The sequence below is a fragment of the Microcaecilia unicolor genome, chromosome 6 (genome assembly GCF_901765095.1).
Source record: "Microcaecilia unicolor chromosome 6, aMicUni1.1, whole genome shotgun sequence".
In the NCBI taxonomy this organism is placed as follows: domain Eukaryota; kingdom Metazoa; phylum Chordata; class Amphibia; order Gymnophiona; family Siphonopidae; genus Microcaecilia; species Microcaecilia unicolor.
In genome coordinates, this window is record NC_044036.1 from 21,773,568 (window position 1) to 21,792,838 (window position 19,271).

The following is a 19,271-nucleotide window of genomic DNA, read 5'->3' on the forward strand; positions in this document are numbered from 1 at the left end:
TGTGCTAAGTGTACTTTTTCTGTGTTAACTACATGGGAAGATGCTGGGAATACTCTTAACCGTTAAAGTAAGGCTTTGCAGTCATTGCGCATTAATTTTGACATTTACCACATGGTAACCGCAAAACTTTATTGAACTGTAGTAAGAGATGCCCTAAATCTTCAACAGCATTGATTTAAAATTCTTTCAGTGTTAATACGCCAGCTCATAAACGATGCATCTCCTTCTCACCTTTCATCTACATTATTCTGATCCTCATTCAAGGTCTGGAAAGGTAGCCAAGAAGTTCATTTAATCTGTCATTTTAACTGTGCCCTGATTTACAACCTTGTCCTGGGTGTTGGAATCACTAATGAGAACAAAGCTCAAAAAGTTAAATGTTTCATCTGTGCTTTTAGGTGTTTCTAACTGAGAATGAGGTTATTATACTGTAAGCCCTGGTATTTTTAACCCTGAGTGAAATATGTAAAAAGGAATTTGAATGATCAACCACGTGTCTTGAGAATGTATATGATTTTTCACCCAAACAATAAATACAGTCTTCATGAATATGTTGGTATACGTTTTTGCACTAGTCTGTTTTCTTAATTAGTTCCCAGACTCCTGTGACTGTACATGCAGGTATTATCGTAAAGGAGGCTGCCCTATGAGTCCTCCTAAAAGGGTCAGTATAGTTAGAAAAAAAACTGTAAACACACACAAAAAAAAAACCTCCAGAACGATATCCGGGTAAGTTGGAAGATATGTCCTCTGCAGTCGGTCCCTGAAACAAGCCACAGCAGCAACTTGAACTTTTAAAGAACCCAACACCAATCTTTTCTGAAGGCCTGCCTGGAAAAATGCTAGGATGTACGCAATCTGAGCAGAGAAGGGAGAAAGTTCCCGCTCAGAACACCAGCCCTTGAACATCCACACCCTCATATAGGCCATGGACGTAGAGTATTTCTAAGCCTGAAGCAAGGTAGCAATGACTGAATCAAAATAACCTTACCATCTCACTCGAGCTCTTTCAATGACCAAGCCATATGACCAAAGGGACATGAATCCTCCACAAGCACCAGACCTTGCTTCGGTAGGCCATGGACCTCCTGAAAATAGAGAGGACCCCCATCCAGCAATCAAATCAGGTCGCGTACCACGGCCTCTGTGACCAATCTGGGGCTAAGAGAATTATTCAACCCTGGTGCAATGTAATCCTTTTCAACAAGTGGCCTACCAAGAGCAAAGGAGGGAAGGCATACAGATGTGCCTCCGGCCACAGATGCAGTAGGGCATCGATTCCCATCGAGCCCGGTTCTTTCCAACAGCTGAAGAATTTGGGCACTTTGGCATTCCTTTTGTTGCCATCAAGTACAGAAGCGGAGAACCCCATTGGTCCACTATCAGCTGAAAACTCTGGCTGGATAGTTACCATTCTCCTGGATCCAAGGAGTGCTTGCTGAGAAAGTCCATCTCCACATTCAAGGATCCAGCGTTGAAAGCTGCCGAGAAGCAGAGAAGATTTTTCTTCAGCCAACTTATGAAGGAGGCTGCCTCCACGCCATCGGACGATTGCGTGTCCCACCTTGCTTTCGATACAAGCCACCACAGTCGCTTAGTCAGAGAAAACTCAGACCGTGGAACCCGCCAGAAAGGGAACAAAGTTGCATAAGGCATTCCACACTGCCCTGAACTGCAACCAATTTATCCGCCAGTGAGACTCCTTTTCCATCCAGGTGCTCTGTGCCAAATGGAACTTGTAATGAGATCCCCAATCTGATTTGCTTGCATCTGTTGTCACCCCACTGTATTATCAGAAAGGGAGCTCCAACGGTCAGATTCCTGGGCGACAACCACCCTCCGTCTAGAAACCAGCATCCATGGAAGATGGTCGTACTTCTGTGACACAGGAGACCAGCGGCTGAGAAGAGATTTCTGTAATGGCCGCATATGAGCCTTTGTCCAGGACACCACTTCCACTGCTGTCGTCACTGACCCCAGAACCTGGACATAGTCCCAGAACCTGGGCCTTCCTTGACCGAGAAGAAGATAAATCTGTTGAATCAGCTTTGATGTCCTGCGCTCCATGAGGAAGATCCTCTCCCGTGCTGTGTCAGATAGAATACCCAAATACTCCAGTGTCTGCTCTTCTCGAAATTGATCACCCAACCCAATGACCACAGAAGATAGACAACTTTGCCCGTTGCCAAAACGCTGTCAAAATACGATGATGAACGAATGAGCCAGTCATCGAAATATGGGTGAACTCTGATTCCCTGGCACTGAAGGAAGGCCGTAACCACTACCATAAACTTGGTAAATGTTCTTGGAGCCGTGGCGAGACCGAAGGGCAAAGCCCTGAACTGAAAGTGACGGCCCAGCATCACAAAACATAGAAATCTCTGATGCGGTGGCCATATGCATATATGCAAGTACATCTCCTTGAGATGAGGTTTTCAGCTTATCCTCCGGCAACTGATGTGGCTTAGTTTCCCCCAGTTCTTTCACCAAGTTATTGAGATCTTCTCCAAATAGCCACTTGCCCCAAAAGAGCAGATAGTATCAAGTTTATTGGAGATTTTCTATCCCACCCAACAGAACTAGCCACCTGGGCAGCATATGATCTTTAGTGTAGAAAGGTAAAAAACATTCAAACATGCGTGGGATAAGCATAAAGGAATCCTGTGCAGAAGGAATGGATCCTCAGGAGCTTAGTCAAGATCGGGAGGCGGGGCTGGTGGTTGGGAGGCAGGGATAGTGCTGGGCAGACTTATACGGTCTGTGCCAGAGCCGGTGGCGAGAGGCAGGGATAGTGCTGGGCAGACTTATACAGTCTGTGCCAGAGCCGGTGGCGAGAGGCAGGGATAGTGCTGGGCAGACTTATACAGTCTGTGCCAGAGCCAGTGGTGGGAGGCAGGGCTGGTGGTTGGGAGACAGGGATAGTGCTGGGCAGACTTATACAGTCTGTGCCAGAGCCAGTGGTGGGAGGCAGGGCTGGTGGTTGGGAGACAGGGATAGTGCTGGGCAGACTTATACAGTCTGTGCCCTGAAGAGCACAGGTAAAAATCAAAGCAGGGAATACACAAAAAGTAGCACATATGAGTTATCTTGTTGAGCAGATTAGATGGACCCTGCAGGTCTTTTTCTGCCGTCATCTACTATGTTACTATGTTACATGACAAACATGAGAATAAAAGGGTAGGTGGGATGAACTACATAGTAAATAGAAAAGAGGGGGAGAGATCAAAACAATCGGTAAGGGAAGATTGTTTGCAAAGGAGACCAAGCACCACCATGAGGAGTTTATGCATATGCAACATGAAAGAAGAAGGCCTTCAACTCTGTTTTAAATGGGGAAAGTGAAGTGATCTGTCTGAAGTGGGTTGATAAAGAATTTCACAATTTTGGACCCTGGAAGGAGACTATGAAGTGTCTACTATGTTCTTAATTTATTACATGATATGAAGGAACAGATAGTAGATTAAGCTGGGAGGATCTTAGGCCCGAGTTTGAGTATAATGTGTACGATGTCGTAAGAGGTAAGAAGGTTCAGAGACAGCCAGCGTTTTATAAAACTAAGATGAGAATCTTGTAAGTGATGTGGTGGGATATGGGAAGCCAATGAAAGGATCTGAGGTGCGGAGTAATGTGGTCAAATTTTTTTAGGTGAAAAAGAACGCGGATGACAGTATTTTGGACCAGTTGAAAGCGTTGGTGATCTTCAATTCTGCAGTAGTCCAATTGTGAGAAGACTAAAGAATGAAGTAAAATATTGATTGCTGATGGGTTTAATAGAGGCTGAATAGATTTGATAAAATGTACTTTATAAAACACTGTTGAACTAATTTTAACTACATGTGACTTTGATACTGCATCTGTTTCCCAGTGCCGCAGCCGGAGTTGCCAACATACTATAACAGCCAAACACACAATGCGGACCTTAACCTGTAAGATGACATAAATAGCATCCACCAATAGGCAAAGTCCATTTCCAGCTGGGTGTCCGTCTTTTGTTGCCAATTGCTGATGCCACTTCAGGCATGCCCTTGCCACGAATGAGCTGCACACAGTCGCTTGAAGGCCCAAAGAGGTCAAGTCAAAGGCTTATTTCAGCGAGCCTTCCAGCTTCCTATCCTGTAGGTCTTTTCCACCGGCAAGGTCATCTTCTTACTCACCACTGTAACCAGGCAGCCCACCCTTGGAAAGTGCAATTAATCTTTCTCCTCCAGAACTAACGGGTAGAAGCAAGTCATGGCTCTTCCATGACCCATTCTGCTGCAATCAAGTCCTGAATGCCTGGATACATTGGGAAGGCATTAGAAGGATCTCTAAGCCCCCTCTTGATCAACGAAGATGGAACTCCTGACACCAAAGCAGAAGGTTCCTTAATGGAAAGCACCACCAGTGCCTCAGAAATAACAGTACCGAACTCCTCTTTATGAAACTACCTCAGTACTTTCAGATCATTCACCTCCTCAGGAAGAAACTCTCACTCCTCTAACAGTTCCTTCAATGATGGCTCCTCTGACTAGACCGAGTCACATCACATAAGGAGGGAAAGCAGAGATAGACGTATCTGCCCACTCCTGGAGGTCTAAATGAGATCTCTTAAGGGTCGGAGGGGCAGCGGGACAAGAAACTGAAGCACCTTGCACAATTCTGACTGTCCCTGCTTCAGTAAATAGGGCTGGTATAAAAGCAATATAAACTTCAGAGAAAACAAAGATCCCAATTCAGCTGAATGCTCTGCTCTGTCAGGCCCTGAGGCTGTAAAGTGGTGGCTCTGCTCCACATGTGATCAGCAAGAGACTGCTCCTCACTGCCAGTCAGCCCCGACAATATGGCTTACATTCCCAGGCTCTCCTGCATCAAACTGCGCACCAGCCTTGCCGGAGAGCCTGAATACCCCGGCATATTTGGATGCTGTGCTGCCACTGACCATTTCCTTCATGTCCTGCAGGATTCTAGGCTTGCACGTACTGCAGTGCCCCGACACCAGCTGGTGGGCCCCACAGTGGGAACTCTGCTTAACTGCCTCTGTGGGAGTCACTATTTACCCCGACTGTAACCAGTGTTAGCACAATGTGACCCAAGCGGTGAGGAGTTAGGATCTTTCCCCTACACCAAGCAGAATTTGCAGCCCTCCAAGTGGTTCTGAGTCAAACTTTAGTCAGACCTACCACTGCCGGCTGCTCCCCCCAAGCTCACAGTCTCCACAAATCTTACCACAGATGAGAATGGCTCAAGACTGTCCCATGCTCTCCAGCAAACTTATTTCTTTTTCCTTTTTTTTTTTTTTTTAAGGTTGTTCTGCTGGAAAAGAAGAGCTCCACAGGAAACAGGGCAGAGGTGAAGGAAGGGAAAAAGTAAATTTGTAGGGCACCACAGACAGTGATCTGAAGACCTCCAGATATGACTCTGCAGACTCAAGCCACCTGCAAAGCTAAACTGGGCACCAGCTGACCAACTGGACTAGAAGCAAATCACTCAGAACCAGAGGCTGAAAAGTGTGTTCATCCATCTGCTGGAGGTAGAAAATACTGAGAAGCCAGACTGGATGCCAAGACAGGTATGTCTCAGCTCAGTTTTCAGTTCTCTATTTCCATCTGCTAGTTGACGGACACAACTATCCCTCAGTTTCTAGAATAGTGGGGAAACAACATAATGGAAATACCTATTATTTGTGATCCTGAGTAGTACAGCAAGCAAAAAGTCTGGGGGTTAAGGCTGACTGATGTATCTGGTTTCAGAATGCAGTCCTGTGTACTTTCTCACATTGACTTTTATTTTCTCAAATTAGCCTCTCTGCAGGACCTCTGAATAGTTAGTGTTGACAGCGCAGAAATGGGCGACAAAGGTAAATCACAGTTTAATGAGGAGTGCAGCACTCATTAGAAATGCATTACACAGATGAATGCAATTCATTTGGATGCAGACAGCAATCTTTCTGTTATAGGCGAATGGCCACATTACTGCTCAAGGCCATAGGCTGGAAAAAAAAAGACCATAGGGGACCAGAAGGCAGGAAGAAAGAAAGAAGCTGAAATGAAACAGAAATTCTCCCAATTTAAATTGACTCCATAGAAATGTGTTAACTGTCATGTCAAACTTTAACAAGACTGCACATTTTGTAAAACGAATTAGCACTTTAGGATGTGAAGGATTTAAACCAGAAGTTCCAAAAGCGAGATGCAGATTTTTAAATGTGCTTTGAGGCGAAACACTATAACTAACCTCAAGCATAACAAAATGAACAAAATCAGCAGTTTTTAAGAATACTGCTGGACGAAAAGTTTTAGCATTGCTACTTACATGTAACAGTTATTTTCTGTATACTACAGAATTGATAAGGTACACAAGTGGGTGATGTCATCTGAAAGCGCCAGGACGAACTGCTCTTTCAGAACCCAGAATTTAGTAGAAGGTTCTGAACAAGGAGTGAAAGGGCCCAGGACTGAAAATTTAATATGGAACCCCCATAACAGAATCTCTCCCAAGGTAGTTGGGATCAGTGGGAGAGGGGGAACCCCTTCATGCAAAAAGCAAAGACATATATAGAAATCTTCTCCTAGTAATCAAAACAGAAAATGAAATGCAACATACCAGAAATGCACATTTCCCAAAGCTGACATATTACAATTAATAAATTCAGAAAAAAAAACCCCCAAAAAAACTTTTTTCTAGCTTTGTTGTCTGAGCATTTCTTTGGTCCCAGTGTCTTTTCTGCTTTTCTCTATTTTTTTCTAAACTCTTTTCCAGTCTCCTGTCCTTTTGACATTTCTTCTCTAACTACAGCCACCATCCATCTTCCCTCTGTATCCCTTTTCCGTGCTGTCCAGCATCTCCCTTCCTCTATCCTTCCCTTATGTTCATCTGCCTTCTCAGTGTCCCTAACTTAATCCCATATTCAGCATCTCACCTCTGTGTTCTTATCTTGCTCTGTTCAGTATCTCCTTGTCTGTGTCCCTTACCCTGTGCTCCTTCCTTGCCGAGCATCTCTTCTGTGTTCCTGTCCCGCCTTGTGTCCAGTTTCTCCCCTTTCTTCCCTTCCTCCTGCACCTCCCACAGCTCTACTGTTCATACCAGGTAATCTTGCTACTTTTTGAGATCCTATTGAACAACATGTAGGAGTAGTAAAAATGTGGAAACAAAGGCAACTAGTAAATTAACAACAAACATACTATATTCTGTCTTTAGTATTCTCTTATGTAGTATACTAGAAAGACAGAGGCATCAGATGGGTACATAGGTGAGCTAATTGGACCTCTTATAGTGCCCAGTTATCTCAGATCCAAGCTCCTTAGAGCTTCATCAATCATTTGCCCCAAATGTTTTTCTTTCATAAATTATTTAACTTATTTTTGAATAAAATTCACATATCAAAAACAAGCGGTTATGCACATAAAGATAAAAAAAATACAAAACCAACGTGCAGGGCCCAAGAGACAGGCAGAGCTCCAGAGTCTCAATGCGTGGATGAGACGATGGTGCAGGGAGGAGGGTTTTAGATTTGTTAGGAATTGGGCAACATTCTGGGGAAGGGGGAGCCTATTCCGAAAGGATGGGCTCCACCTTAACCAGGGTGGGACCAGGCTGCTGGCGTCTGCATTTAAAAAGGAGATAGAGCAGCTTTTAAACTAGAAATGGGGGGAAGGCCGACAGTCGCTCAAAAGCGCATGGTTCGGGAAAAGGTATCTTGCAAAGATACCTCACAAACAGGGAAGATAGGGTTTCTGGATAGTGAGGTTGCACAACAGACCGTGGTAGGCCAGGTGCCCTTAAATACAACTAAAGATCAGACAAAAGATGTCAAATCAATAGTGTCAGGTACTAAGCATCATGCAAATAAGAACAACAAACATACTCTGAAATGTCTATATGCAAATGCTAGGAGTCTAAGAAATAAGATGGGAGAGTTGGAATATATTGCACTAAATGAAAAATTGGATATAATAGGCATTACTGAGACCTGGTGGAAGGAGGATAACCAGTGGGACACTGTCATACCGGGGTACAAAGTATATCGTAATGATAGGGTAGACCGGACTGGTGGAGGGGTAGCATTGTATATTAAAGAGAGCCTTGACTCAGACAGATTACAAATTCAGCAGGACACAAATCACACCTTTGAATCACTGTGGGTTGAAATTCCATGTACAGTATAAAAGGAGAAAAAAATGGTGATAGGAGTGTACTACCGTCCACCTCGCCAGGATGAGCAGGTAGACACAGAAATGATAAAAGAAATCAGAGACGCGAACAAAATGGGCAATGTGATAATAATGGGTGACTTCAATTATCCAAATATAGACTGGGTAAATATAACATCGGGACACGCTACAGAGATACAATTCCTTGATGAAATCAAGGACAGCTTTATGGAGCAACTGGTGCAGGAGCCGACGAGAGAAGGAAAAATTCTAGACTTGGTCCTTAGTGGAGCGCATGATCTGGTGAGGGACGTTATGGTACTGGGGCCGCTTGATAACAGTGACCATAATATGATCACTTTTGACATCAACCTTGAAGTAACTGTACACAGAAAGTCAAATACGTTAGCGTTTAACTTTAAAAGAGGAGACTATGTAAAAATGAGAAGAACGGTAATAAAAAAACTTAGGGGGGCAACTGAGAGAGTAAAAACTGTACAACAGGCGTGGACGCTGTTCAAAAATACCATCCTGGAGGCCCAGGCCATACATATTCCGCGAATTAGAAAAGAAAGACGGAAGTCCAAAAGACACCCGGCCTGGTTGAAAAGTGAGGTGAAGGAAGCTATTAGGGCTAAAAGAAACGCCTTCAGAAAATGGAAGAAGGAACCGTCTGAAAATAACAAGAAACAACATAAGGAGTGTCAAAGCAAATGCAAGGCGCAGATTAAGAAGGCCAAAAGGGAGTATGAAAAAAAGATAGCATTAGAGGCAAAAAAACATAGTAAAAATTTTTTTCAGTATATTAAAAGCAGGAAGCCGGCAAAAGAATCGGTTGGGCCGCTGGATGACCGAGGGGTAAAAGGGGCGATCAAGGAAGACAAAGACGTAGTGGAGAGACTGAATGAATTCTTTGCTTCGGTCTTCACTGAGGAAGATTTGGGTGGGATACCAGTGTCGGAAATGGTATTTCAAGCGGACGAGTCGGAGAAACTTACTGACTTCACGGTAAACCTGGAGGACGTAATGGGGCAGTTCGGCAAACTGAAGAGTAGCAAATCTCCTGGACCGGATGGTATTCATCCTAGAGTACTGATAGAATTGAAAAATGAGCTTGCGGAGCTACTGCTAGTGATATGCAACTTATCCTTAAAATCGAGCGTGGTACCGGAAGATTGGAGGGTGGCCAATGTAACGCCCATTTTTAAAAAAGGCTCCAGGGGAGATCCGGGAAATTATAGACCGGTGAGTCTGACGTCGGTGCCGGGGAAAATGGTAGAGGCTATTATCAAAAACAAAATTACAGAGCACATCCGAGGACATGGATTACTGAGACCAAGTCAGCATGGCTTTTGTGTGGGGAAATCTTGCCTGACCAATTTACTTCAATTCTTTGAAGGAGTGAACAAACATGTGGACAAAGGGGAGTCGGTTGATATTGTGTATCTGGATTTTCAAAAGGCGTTTGACAAGGTACCGCATGAAAGGCTACAGAGGAAATTGGAGGGTCATGGGATAGGAGGAAATGTCCTATTGTGGATTAAAAACTGGTTGAAGGATAGGAAACAGAGAGTTGGGGTAAATGGGCAGTATTCACAATGGAGAAAGGTAGTTAGTGGGGTTCCTCAGGGGTCCGTGCTAGGACCGCTGCTTTTTAATATATTTATAAATGATTTAGAGATGGGAGTAACTAGCGAGGTAATTAAATTTGCTGATGACACAAAGTTATTCAAAGTCGTTAAATCGTGACAGTATTGTGAAAAATTACAAGAGGACCTTACGAGACTGGGCGGCTAAATGGCAGATGATGTTTAATGTGAGCAAGTGCAAGGTGATGCATGTGGGAAAAAAGAACCCGAATTATAGCTACGTCATGCAAGGTTCCACGTTAGGAGTTACGGACCAAGAAAGGGATCTGGGTGTCGTCGTCGATAACACACTGAAACCTTCTGCTCAGTGTGCTGCTGCGGCTAAAAAAGCGAATAGAATGTTGGGTATTATCAGGAAAGGTATGGAAAACAGGTGTGAGGATGTTATAATGCCGTTGTATCGCTCCATGGTGCGACCGCACCTTGAGTATTGTGTTCAATTCTGGTCACCGCATCTCAAGAAAGATATAGTAGAATTGGAAAAGGTGCAGCGAAGGGCGACTAAAATGATAGCGGGGATGGGACGACTTCCCTATGAAGAAAGACTAAGGAGGCTAGGGCTACATAGCTTGGAGAAGAGACGGCTGAGGGGAGACATGATAGAGGTATATAAAATAATGAGTGGAGTGGAACAGGTGGATGTGAAGCGTCTGTTCACGCTTTCCAAAAATACTAGGACTAGGGGGCATGCGATGAAACTACAGTGTAGTAAATTTAAAACAAATCGGAGAAAATTTTTCTTCACCCAACATGTAATTAAACTCTGGAATTCGTTGCCGGAGAAAGGCGGTGAAGGCGGTGAAGGCGGTTAGCTTAGCAGAGTTTAAAAAGGGGTTGGACGGTTTCCTAAAGGACAAGTCCATAGACTGCTACTAAACGGACTTGGAAAACTCCAAAATTCCAGGAATAACATGTATAGAATGTTTATACGTTTGGGAAGCTTGCCAGGTGCCCTTGGCCTGGATTGGCCGCTGTCGTGGACAGGATGCTGGGCTCGATGGACCCTTGGTCTTTTCCCAGTATGGCATTACTTATGTACTTATCTAACTACAGATTATTCACGCAGTGTAGAAACAGCGCAGTAAAGCTAATTGAAGACACCTGACGCCAACAATCAGCAAAATGATGTTTCAGTCTTCATGACCTGCTTCGGGGGATTATGAGCATTCGCATAAAATAGTTAATTATACAGGCAAAATGATGCCGTCAAGTTTTCAGGATACCCATAATGAATATGCATGAGATAAATCTGCATACAATGGAGGTAGGGCAGGCAAATCTATCTCATGAATATTCACTATGGGTATCCTGAGAACCTGACTGGCTAGACATATCCCGAGGACTGGGTTGAAAATCCTTGCAGCAAACTTATTACAGGGCTTGTTAAACTATTTTGGAAACTGAAGCTAATTTGGATTTGCTATAAAAGGGTGTGAAGACTTATGCAATCGATACTTTCTGGTTTCTTATAATTACTTTTTAAATATTTCTGTTATTTTTCTTTCATGTTGAAAGTGTTCAGTATTCTGTCTAGATCAGGGGAACAAATTCCTACTGTAACACTATGTTTACTAAGGTGCGCTACCATTTTTAACGTACGTTAATGGTTGACGCACGTAAACGCTAACGCGCCCATAGAAATGTATAGGTACGTTAGCGTTTAACGCGCCTTAACTTTAAAGGCATGTTAAAAACGCTAACGCACCTTAGTAAGCATAAATGAATTCTCAATTTTTTTTTTAACAAAATGTAAAAAAATCTAAAAGAATGAAGGCAATGTTATCAGACTTTACATTTATCATGGTAGAGAAATCAAAATGTAAGTAATTTTCATTAAAGACAATCAAAGCCTTCAAAAATCAGCTGACCTGACTATTTAGCATTGTCATGATAGGGGAGGAAAAAAAATGATGCAGGTGGCTTAGCAAGAAACAGGAAAAAAAATTGAAAGTATCAAAACAAAAACGGACTTTTAGGGTTTTGACAGCACAAAATAAAAAGGCAAAAAATAAAAAAACAAAACTCAAAACACTGAAGAAAAATGCTATTTGATGTGCAATATTTCTGGTGGACAAAAAAAAAAAGTAGGGATCTGTAAGGCTGCAGCAAGGCAAGCACAGTAAGGGGTCCTTTTACTAAAGTTTAGCACATGCTAAATGCTAAGAGCCCATAGGTTTAAAATGGGCTTCTAAGCATTCGGTGTATGCTAAGCTTTAGTAAAAGAGTCCTTAAGCATCCTAGAAAGTTCTACAATAGCCATTAGTTTGGAAGCAAGAGGAATCATGTGACCAAACTGTGTAACTCAATGAACATTAGCACACTGTGAACATAGTAACATAGTAGATGACGGCAGAAAAAGACCTGCATGGTCCATCCAGTCTGCCCAACAAGATAACTCATATTTGCTGCTTTTTGTGTATACCCTACTTTGATTTGTACCTATGCTCTTCAGGGCACAGACCGTATAAGTCTGCCCAGCACTATCCCCACCTCCCAACCACCAGCCCCGCCTCTCAACCACCGGCTCTGGCACAGACCGTATAAGTCTGCCCAGCACTATCCCCGTCTCCTAACCACCAGTCCCGCTTCCCACCACCGGCTCTGGCACAGACCGTATAAGTCTGCCCAGCCCTATCCCCGCCTCCCAACCACCAGCCCCGCCTCCCGATCTTGACTAAGCTCCTGAGGATCCATTCCTTCGGCACAGGATTCCTTTATGCTTATCCCACTCATGTTTGAATTCCGTTACCGTTTTCATTTCCACCACCTCCCGCGTGAGGGCATTCCAAGCATCCACTACTCTCTCCGTGAAAAAATACTTCCTGACATTTTTCTTGAGTCTGCCCCCCTACATACTACACTACGAATACAGACACAGAGGGGCCTGATGCAGAAAGCAACTGCAGGAACACAGGTTGTGTATGCTGAACGATGTAGAAAGGAATTGTGCACAGGTGTTGGCTCGTGTGGGAAGACACAACCACAAGTTGTATTAAAATGTATGCTATTTTTTTTTTTGCCAGGTCCGGGACTGCGTGGAAGATTTTGCATTGAGGATTTCTTGTCAATCTTCACATTTAGGTACCAGTTTTGTCTTGTTTTCCAGATGGAAGGAAGCCCATGTAAATTTTAAAGTAACAAATGTGTGCATGTCCAAACAAAAATTAAAGTGAAAGCACACTGTCCTTCTGTGCCTAAAATGTGCCTCTTAAAAATTTCAAATGCAAACAATTTTTGCAAGGTTCATATTTAGGCACAGAACAAGAAGTGTGTGCTGACACTTTTGGGTTTGGTCTGGACATGAGTACAAGCTGTACATATTTCAAAACCTTATGCACATGTTCCAGGGGAGAGGGGGGTTAGAACGCTTCAAACCGATACTCAGAAGTTATGCAGGTGCCGACAATATTCAGCGTTGGTGCCTGCACAGCTAAGTGGGCATGCAGGACCTCACGAAAAAACAGTCCTAACTATGCCCACTTAGTTATGTGGGTGCCGGTTCCCACATAATTTCCAGTTACCGACCTGTGTTCTGATCTTCCTCCCCACCATCTCCGGATCATCAACAAACTGCCCGTTTTTAATCCCCCATCTCCCTCCCACCTCCTGGAACATCAGACTCCCCCCTCCACATCCCCTCACCCTGTGGGCCCCCTCCTCCTGGGCCCACCTTCCCGATTCCTGGTGATGTAATGAAGAATGGGGCAAGAATGATGCCAACTCACTCATACCCACTACAACTTCCCCTTTAAAATGGCTGCTGCAACCTCTTTCGGCAGCCTTGGGTACCATGAGGCTGCCACTAGAGATCATGGCAGTCGTTTTGAAACGGAAGCACATTCAAATTGTGGGGGTGGGGAGGAGGAATTCTGTAGGTAACTTGAAAAAGTAGGTCCTAAAGAAAGAATGAAAGGAGAACCTTATCTTTGGCCCAGTTTAAAAGCTTTTTCATGAAACGGTCAGGGGGCACAAGATGAAATTAGAATGTGGTAGGTAAAACGAATCGGAGAAAGTTTTTCTTTACTCAGCGTGTAGTTAGAATCTGGAACTCATTGCCGGAGAAGGTAGTGACGGCAGCTGGCCTTGCTGAGTTTAAAGGGGATCTGGATAGATTCCTGAAGGAAAAGTCCATTGATCATTATTAAATTTGGGGTTTTTGCCAGGTTCTTGGGGCCTGGATTGGCCGCTGACGGAGACGGAGTGCTGGGCTTGATGGACCTTGGGTCTTTTCCCAGCGTGGCGGTGCTTATGTGCTTATATAATTAGGTAACAGGTTGACAAAAAACCCAAAAAGTCTATCAAAGAGAAATAGCTATTAGAAGATGATGGGCAATGTATATGTGATAATTCAGTGGAAGGCAGCAAAATACTCCTGCAGCTGTAGGTAATTCTATAATATTGAAGAAATTCCTTCCTGAGCCAAAATGAGGGATTCTACCAGTCTATTTTGATTCTATCAACTTTATGGGCCTGGCCTTGGTCAATTTCTTTCTTTCCTGCTTAACTTTCAGTATGATTTATGGTTTAATAGATTTAATATATCGCCCTTCTTGAGTTAAATTTATCTGACTATATTAGCAAGTCAACACCACAAACTGTGTGGAATGAACTGCCATCTTATTTCACACTCCTTGGCTGGAATCTGAACTGGAGTCTACAGCTGAAAGTTTTTTTAATGCTGTGACCATTCTCCTCAACCACCCAGTCCCCACATTAGACCACAGATCAGTTTTCTATAGAGTGATAGGTGTATTTTATGAGCCACTGTTGATGACGTCACCTCAGACAGAAGGCCAGCAAGCCTACTTCATTATACCTAATGAAGAACGTCAGCGATTTCCTCATGTTTTTCAGCCACTGCACACTAGTACCGTTATGAACCCTTGCCTCCTCTTTTTCTCTCCCAAAGACAGGGCCATGATGTCCCTTCAGATTTGGAGGGTTGAAGGGAAACAACAATGAGTCCCCTTCCTCCTCTGACAGTGTAAAGTTGAATCATGTAGTTCATTCCTCTCCTCCTCTGACAGGTTGCTAGTCCTCTATTCAGGGAAGCTAAAAGTTCTCCCCAATCTGGAAAACCAGATAACAGTATAGTTTCATTTTATTCAATATGGCAGCTGTATGATCGTTTGCCCACTAAGGGGCCAATGCAAAAAGCTACTACAAGGCTAACTAGACAGTTAAAAGTTACTGACTGAGCAACACAGAAAGGGTTTCAGTGCCGATGTTAACTTGCACAGAAACCATGGCCGCACACTGTATTAAAATGAATGGTAATGTGGTCATTACAAATTCCATAGCAGATTGACTCTACCCCAAGCATTCCAGGGTGCACCAAATAGAGCTGGGTTCTGCTACTTTTGAAGATGGTGTGGCAGAAGGCAGGAGAGTGGGCATCGCTCCTGCCTCATTGAGAGTACCTGGTATGGGGGTGGGGGAGTCCCACTGGGCAGTGCATCCTGCCAGGGTGCACTACATAGTAATATAGTAGATGACGGCAGAAAAAGACCTGCATGGTCCATCCAGCCTGCCCAACAAGATAAACTCATATGTGCTACTTTTTGTGTATACCTTACCTTGATTTGTATCTGCCATTTTCAGGGCACAGACCACAGAAGTCTGTCCAGCACTAGCACCATGGGGCCAGGCATTGTCATTTTTGAAGATAGCATCACTCCTGTCTCATTTAAGGGGTCTGCGATAGGTTGGGCTGGGAGGGGGGCACCACTAAGCACCTGCGATTATGTTTTTTTTAACGTTGGATCGGGAATATATTTTTTTTAACGTTGGATCGGGGGGGGGGGGGGGAGCAGTACTGCTAGATACCAAGAATGTTTTTTCGTGGTTGGACTGGGGATGGAAAGGGAACCATTAAACTTCCAAGAAATTATTTTTTTCTATATCGGGGAGGGGACCCTAAGACTACCAGGGACCATTGCAGAATGCTGTCCAGGGCATGGTGATCAGGTTAGAAAGAAAGCGGAGGATGCCACTAGACCCTCACTCCTCTCAACCAACCCTTCAACCCTGCCCTGGACTTGGCACAAAGTTTCCCAATTATGCAGTCATCAAAAACTCTTTTTTTTTTTTTGGGGGGGGGGGGGGTGGTATACAGCCACAGAATTGGCAATAACTACTACATTACCTTTCATTTTAATAGGGTGTGTGGTCAACAACCATGCTGACCCCCCTGTCTGCATTGCTCGACCAGTAAATCTCACTTTATACCAGCGCAGTTTGCCCCACAGCTAAATTCGCTTATGCGGGCTGTTGCTTTGACAATGAGCAGTGACTAATACAAAATCCCTCAGGCAACTTGAAAACGAGAGGGCACGGCCTTATTATAATGAATATATAATTGTAGTATAACACAGATCATTCCTTTTTTTTTCCGTTTAATCTATAGGGCTTTCTTGTCCTTTGTGAAAACTTGCCATTAGCAATATCAGTTAGTCACAGACAACACAAACAGTCTCCCCCCCCCCCCCCCCCCCCCGAACAGAATTTGATTAACTGGCAACAGGCAGGGTTGCTCACACACACGTGCAATTGCTGCTGTGCTTCATCTCAGAGGTTAACAGGGGCATTCCCACACACACAATTACTGCTCCTGTCCCCCTCCCCTTCCAGCAACAGCTATTTTTTTTGTCCAGAATATCTCCTGAAGAGCAAATCCTAAAAATAATAATAATAAAAACCCTTCCCAAAAAACTGGTCTGCCTGAATTTGATTAACTGGCAACAGGCAGGGTTGCTCACACACACGTGCAATTGCTGCTGTGCTTCATCTCAGAGGTTAACAGGGGCATTCCCACACACACACAATTACTGCTCCTGTCCCTCTCGTCTTCCAGCAAGAGCTATTTTTTTTTGTCTAGAATATCTCCTGAAGAGCAAATGCAAAAAACTGGTCTGCCTGAATTTGATTAACTGGCAACAGGCAGGGTTGCTCACACACACGTGCAATTGCTGCTGTGCTTCATCTCAGAGGTTAACAGGGGCATTCCCACACACACAATTACTGCTCCTGTCCCTCTCCCCTTCCAGCAAGACTCTGGGTTTTTTTGTCCATCCAGAATATCTCCTGAAGAGCAAATCCCAAAAACTGGTCTGCCTGAATTTGATTAACTGGCAACAGGCAGGGTTGCTCACACACACGTGCAATTGCTGCTGTGCTTCATCTCAGAGGTTAACAGGGGCATTCCCACACACACAATTACTGCTCCTGTCCCTCTCCCCTTCCAGCAAGACTCTGGGTTTTTTTGTCCATCCAGAATATCTCCTGAAGAGCAAATCCCAAAAACTGGTCTGCCTGAATTTGATTAACTGGCAACAGGCAGGGTTGCTCACACACACGTGCAATTGCTGCTGTGCTTCATCTCAGAGGTTAACAGGGGCATTCCCACACACACACACAATTACTGCTCCTGTCCCTCTCCCCTTCCAGCAAGAGCTATTTTTTTTGTCCAGAATATCTCCTGAAGAGCAAATCCAAAAAACTGGTCTGCCTGAATCTGATTAACTGGCAACAGGCAGGGTTGCTCACACACACGTGCAATTGCTGCTGTGCTTCATCTCAGAGGTTAACAGGGGCATTCCCACACACACAATTACTGCTCCTGTCCCTCTCCCCTTCCAGCAAGACTCTGGGTTTTTTTGTCCATCCAGAATATCTCCTGAAGAGCAAATCCCAAAAACTGGTCTGCCTGAATTTGATTAACTGGCAACAGGCAGGGTTGCTCACACACACGTGCAATTGCTGCTGTGCTTCATCTCAGAGGTTAACAGGGGCATTCCCACACACACAATTACTGCTCCTGTCCCTCTCCCCTTCCAGCAAGACTCTGGGTTTTTTTGTCCATCCAGAATATCTCCTGAAGAGCAAATCCCAAAAACTGGTCTGCCTGAATTTGATTAACTGGCAACAGGCAGGGTTGCTCACACACACGTGCAATTGCTGCTGTGCTTCATCTCAGAGGTTAACAGGGGCATTCCCACACACACACACAATTACTGCTCCTGTCCCTCTCCCCTTCCAGCAAGAGCTATTTTTTTTGTCCAGAATATCTCCTGAAGAGCAAATCCAAAAAACTGGTCTGCCTGAATCTGATTAACTGGCAACAGGCAGGGTTGCTCACACACACGTGCAATTGCTGCTGTGCTTCATCTCAGAGGTTAACAGGGGCATTCCCACACACACAATTACTGCTCCTGTCCCTCTCCCCTTCCAGCAAGACTCTGGGTTTTTTTGTCCATCCAGAATATCTCCTGAAGAGCAAATCCCAAAAACTGGTCTGCCTGAATTTGATTAACTGGCAACAGGCAGGGTTGCTCACACACACGTGCAATTGCTGCTGTGCTTCATCTCAGAGGTTAACAGGGGCATTCCCACACACACAATTACTGCTCCTGTCCCTCTCCCCTTCCAGCAAGACTCTGGGTTTTTTTGTCCATCCAGAATATCTCCTGAAGAGCAAATCCCAAAAACTGGTCTGCCTGAATTTGATTAACTGGCAACAGGCAGGGTTGCTCACACACACGTGCAATTGCTGCTGTGCTTCATCTCAGAGGTTAACAGGGGCATTCCCACACACACAATTACTGCTCCTGTCCCTCTCCCCTTCCAGCAAGACTCTGGGGTTTTTTGTCCATCCAGAATATCTCCTGAAGAGCAAATGCAAAAAAACTGGTCTGCCTTTTTTTCAAGCGCCCCCAGGCCACTCACTCACTCACCTGCCAGCGCCAGGATCTGGGCCTTGTGCAGGGCGCCCTGGTCGGGCTCCAGGTTCCGGTACACCGTGTACACTCTCTGGTTATCGAAATCCACCTGGGACTGAGGGCTGAAGTCTTGCACGCAGGAGACCGGCAGAGCGTAGCACACGTTGTCCTCCAGGAACCTCACGAAAGCGTACATTGCTTTTGCTGCTGCTTTTTTTTTTAATTATTTATTTATATATATAAATATATATTTTTTAAATGTCCCTTATCGCCCTGTTATTGTTCCTTCCAAACGGGCTCTGGGATCGCTTTGTCGTGCCTGGGACTGCTCTTGCCCCCGGACTCCCGACCAGACAGAACTAATCAAGGGAAGAGCGCGCGTGCCAAGCGCAGAAGACGGTAAAGCACTGCTGCTGAGGGGGGGGGGGGGGGGGGGGGGGGGGGGGATGTCATTTTCAGCACACCCGGGTCCGGGCAGCAGCTAGCTGTGCCATCATGCCAGTGAGCACGGGAGAGTACTGCACTCAGAGCACAACCAGTTGAAACCAGTTCTGACCAGAATCCCCCAGCAGCACCAGTAAAGGGTTTTGTTTTTTTCTCTCTGTAATGTATTAGAGAGATTGTAAATGCAGGCTACTTTGAAACAGTGCAAACCAGTTTAACCAGTTAAGCCACTGGTCAGATAAATCAGCCATGCCACATTCCTTTTAGGTGATGGGAAACCAAAAGTAAGAAGATACAATTAATAATCTGAATCAAGAGGCAGTCAGTAGATA

General features: G+C 44.6%; 2 protein-coding genes across 2 annotated transcripts in view; both read right to left on the reverse strand.

Moving 5' to 3' along the window:
- Nucleotides 1-18,925, reverse strand: part of BEND5 (BEN domain containing 5) — a 114,381-nt gene extending 95,456 nt beyond the window's left edge. The window contains exon 1 of the mRNA XM_030206025.1: nt 18,511-18,925. Within this exon, the coding sequence (XP_030061885.1) occupies nt 18,511-18,691 (181 nt within the window). The 5' untranslated portion in view covers nt 18,692-18,925. The remainder of the gene's footprint in view (nt 1-18,510) is intronic.
- Nucleotides 1-19,271, reverse strand: part of AGBL4 (ATP/GTP binding protein like 4) — a 2,274,308-nt gene that overhangs the window by 1,055,663 nt on the left and 1,199,374 nt on the right. The window lies entirely within an intron of this gene.